The following is a 4,380-nucleotide window of genomic DNA, read 5'->3' as shown; positions in this document are numbered from 1 at the left end:
ATGGAAAAAAGCAAAGATACAAGGGATCACTCCATTAACGCAAATGCGAAAAAATTTATTGTTCTGCTCCATATAAACGTTTTTTAAATAAGTTAGTTAGCTTTACTTGGTCGACACTTCATCAAGTCTCACCGGACACGCAAATGAGAAAAAATTTACTGTTGTACTCCATATAAACGTTATTTAAATAAGTTAGCTAATTAGTTGCATCAAGTCTGACCGGACGCCCACGAAGAGGAGTTTATCGACCATGAGATGTCTGGTGGAGGTGTGGAGGAGCAGCGCCGCGACCACCTTCACGGCGCGACGGTGTCGAGGTAACAGGAGGCTCGTGGAGGATTCTCTGCTCCAGGTCGTGGCCAACATCAGCAGGCCATGTAGGATCTTGTCTGTTGACTCAGGCTGAGAGCCAACATAATACGTTAAAGACAGTCAAGTATTATTTCGAAAATATAACTCAGTACTCACTGCAGTGAGTGATAGAGAGCGCATTTGCTCGTCGACGAAAACTTGAAGTCACGGATGGACAGACGGACGGACGGACATGACGAGCAAAAAAGTGCATTTTTTCCATAAATGAGAGAATGCGCTAAAAATCCATGCAACACACATGTTCATCAGCATAAATTTTGCATATCAATATGCATGAATTTTGGTCAGTGTAACGTTTCAGTTTTTAGGTATATTTTCAAACCATTCATCTATTTGTACAGAGCTCATGAGGGATTAAGCTTCCAAAAGTGGTTCGTTCAAATTAACTATAGATATTTAAACATCATTTTCATTGATGAATGAGCCTTGAGTTAAGTATTCGTAAATCTTGCGTATTTGAATGCATATAATTATTAGAGGATCAGAGCAACAACAATAATAATGCCAAGAATATTCATTCTGCAAATGAAACGAAAACTATTTTCAGTGCACAATTCTGGAAAATATATAAGATGAAAATATTACTTTATCACCTGGTGCTGACAAAGACCACGGCAAAAGTACTCATTTGTATTAAATATTTTGAAAATCATCCTAAATAATGATCAGCTGCAACTCAGAGAAGCGGAGCAATATTTTTAAAATAATCATTGTGCATGTCCAGATAAGTTATTATACGTCGCATTTAACGTATATATAAATAGAGTACTANGGAAAACCTTGTTGAAAATGAAGCATTGGAAGACATGTGGTTCCAGCAGGCAGGATGGGGCTACAGCTCACACAGCTTGAATGTCACTCAATGTTTCAAAACGCATGTTTCCCGTAGGTCTGGTGTCTCTGAGGGGTGATTTACAGTGGCCTGCGAGGTCACCTAATTTGAGCATTTGCGATTTCTTTCTTTGGGGACATCTAAAAGAAAAGGGTTCAGAAGTCGCCCTCACACCCTACCACAGCTAAGGGAACGGATTATTGCAGCAGAGGTTATGGCAATACCTCGCCATATGTGCTGTCTCTTATACACATCTAGATGTGTATAAGAGACAGGGACTGCAGACCATGAATGAACCTGGTCAACCACACAGGAATGCAGACCATGAATGAAGCTGGTGTAACCACACAGGAATGCAGACCATGAATGAAGCTGGTGTAACCACACAGGAATGCAGACCATGAATGAAGCTGGTATAACCACACAGGAATGCAGACCATGAATGAAGCTGGTCAACCACACAGGAATGCAGACCATGAATGAAGCTGGTCAACTAAACCCACATAAATACTGACCATATATGAAGGTATGAAGCTTATATGAACACAAGTAAATACAGACCATGAAAGAAGCAGGCATGAGGCTCTCGACGTATCCCATGACGTGCCGCTGTACGACGTAGGCCCCTGAGTGCTCCCCCACACAGAGCTGCTCCAGCGCCACCACCACGGCCTGGACGATGGACAGCACCGCGCCCTCCACGTCACCCGTGGACACGCCGCTACCCTGGGCACGGTGGTATGCTTAGCACAGCAGGTCTAGTGGGCTAACATTTGTGGAACTCGAAACTGTCGTGACGCCCCTTGCATGGTAGGCTTATGTGTGCGCGACGTCTGCCTATACAGGACCCAATATATATGTATAAGGACTCCAAAATTCGCGCCAAAAGGTTATTCTACTTTGGTGACCGTCACGTCAGTACGGTCTACAGCTATATCCGCAATATTGACACCGGACACTTACTAAGAGTTGCAGCTGTAGGGAGCGACTGAAGAAAACATTGGAGAGAGATCTGAGCCACAGCAGACAAGCTTCAGACTGCGCCAACTGGAGCGATGGCTCCGCCTCTAAGACGTTGTATCTATGGCACAAAAAAATTAAATAATCATCTAACCAACTCGATTGTTTTTGTTTTAGATATATTTGGTGAAGAACCATCAAGTGAGCTCTAGATCAGGTCTCATTAAGCAAGGATCCAACAAATGTCTCAACAATAGATTCATACATTCATCAAGTACGACAAAAAACTCGTGTAAATACAAGCTGAGCCGAATTCCTTTAGTAAATTTGTCAATATACAATAATAAAATGGTTGCACACAGTTGAAACTAATTAACTAATTGCACGAACTTATGTTCACTGAAAAAAAATCACGAAAAAATTTCATCACAAATGTCTGCACGAATATTAAGCTGATGCAAGATTAATGAATCTGCACGAATATTAAGCTGATGCAAGATTAATGAATCTGCACGAATATTACGCTGATGCAAGATTAATGAATCTGCACGAATATTACGCTGATGCAAGATTATTGAATCTGCACGAATATTACGCTGGTGCAACATTATTGAATCTGTACAAATATTATTGAATCTGCACGAATATTAAGCTAGTATATTATATTATATTATTAAATTTGCATATTATTGAATTATTATAATATTGAATCTGATTCAATAATATTTAATATTAGCGAGTCTTTAAGAATGTTAAGCTGGTGTAGTTCTCACTGAGGCATGGGGTACTGCAGGGGGTGTCCCCCAAAGTTGATGACGAGCATCTCGTGTTTGGAGAGCGACATCGCCGGGAAATACACGCAGTCCTTGCCCCTGGCGATGCTGCTGAACGCCTCGCCGAGATGCTTGCCATTCCTGACAAACATAGCTATTAGAAAATGCTAAGAAACTATTTTTGTACAGTAGTTGAAGAAGTATTTTTTTTTTTGCAAATTCCTGACAAACATTGTAGAAAATGATAAGAAACTATTCTTTACAGTAGCTGAAGAAGTTTTTTTGCAAAAAATACCAAATAACGGAATGATAAATGCGGATTTCTTGTGAAAATATTCATTTATGAATTAAATTGCAAGGAAACCTTTTTCCGAAATTCCAGAATAAAATAATCGAGAATAATCAAATTCTGCTTATGATGATCCTCTCACTAACCTCATGTAAGAAATAGTTCTCTTGTCCATGTCAATGCCACATGTTATGACGTCACCGCTCTGCCACGAGTCGCCATATTTGCGGCAGTTCACATTCCAGGATCTTTGCCGGTTGCCATCGTAAGAATACGAGTCCGCTGTATCTCCTGATATATAATTTCATTTAAATAAACTAGTTAAATGAGGCAGTTGCAAAGCTTTAATCCAAAAATTCTCCAGAGTTGGTGCCACGAAGAGTTTGATATGAGCGTGAGTTTTAATTCTTAGAGGATCATTCATAATGATCTTCTAAGGCTGAAAAAATGTTCCGTATTCATGATTTCCCAACAGGGTTGGCGATTTTATGATTTAAAAAAAAATCAAAAAAATAAAAAATCAATGATTTTTTTTATTTTTTCATGATTTTGTTTTATTTATTTTATTTTTTTTATTTTTTCAGCTTTTTTGTCTTTTTTGAGGTGTTATTTTTTATGTTGCAATTAGCCTACTAACAATAACAGTATATGGATCATAATGGATGGCTAAAAAGGGCACTTATTGCCTGTCTCTTATACACATCTAGATGTGTATAAGAGACAGCTGCATGAAGGCATTCATAAACAAATGATGGAAAACTCAATATCTGTACTGTGATGGTTGATAGAAAGTCAGAAAAAATGTGTATTTAAATATTTTTTTGGCAAATGCAANATGCAGGAGCGCTGCCAGGGCGCCAGCTCCTTCTGCCACAGCTGCCCGAGCGTCTCCAGCAACGAGTGGAAGAACGGCAGGATCGGCACTTGAAACAGCTGCAAATGACACAAAAATTTCAAACTATTCATCATCAACCCATGATGGAATGTCTCAAATGCTTTTGGAGTGAAGAAAGAATGAAGTGATAAATTCGCAGTAAAGGAATTAAGTAACAAATTATTTGAAAATAAAATGAGGTTCAGCTGAAGGCTACCTATATTATAATGCTTGATTGCATATGTTAATGAATTTACCTAGCATTTTTAGTTTATAAATA

The 4,380-nt window shown here is 39.0% G+C and overlaps 1 protein-coding gene across 1 annotated transcript; it reads right to left on the bottom strand.

Annotated features, from left to right (window-relative positions):
* Window positions 1-220: 220 nt before the first annotated feature.
* On the bottom strand, window positions 221-3,517 carry LOC108678452 (the record flags this gene model as incomplete). Its single annotated transcript, XM_018166873.1, has 5 exons — window positions 221-402; window positions 1,766-1,930; window positions 2,168-2,285; window positions 2,938-3,078; window positions 3,373-3,517. Coding segments are annotated over 5 exons (751 nt in total), but the record flags the coding sequence as incomplete, so codon positions are not given.
* Between the last annotated feature and the right edge of the window lie 863 nt (window positions 3,518-4,380).

The sequence above is a fragment of the Hyalella azteca genome, unplaced genomic scaffold (genome assembly GCF_000764305.2).
Source record: "Hyalella azteca isolate HAZT.00-mixed unplaced genomic scaffold, Hazt_2.0.2 contig16926, whole genome shotgun sequence".
Taxonomy (NCBI): Eukaryota; Metazoa; Arthropoda; class Malacostraca; order Amphipoda; family Hyalellidae; genus Hyalella; species Hyalella azteca.
The sequence above is the reverse complement of the archived record's forward strand: the minus strand, read 5'-3'. Positions and strand labels throughout refer to the sequence as shown.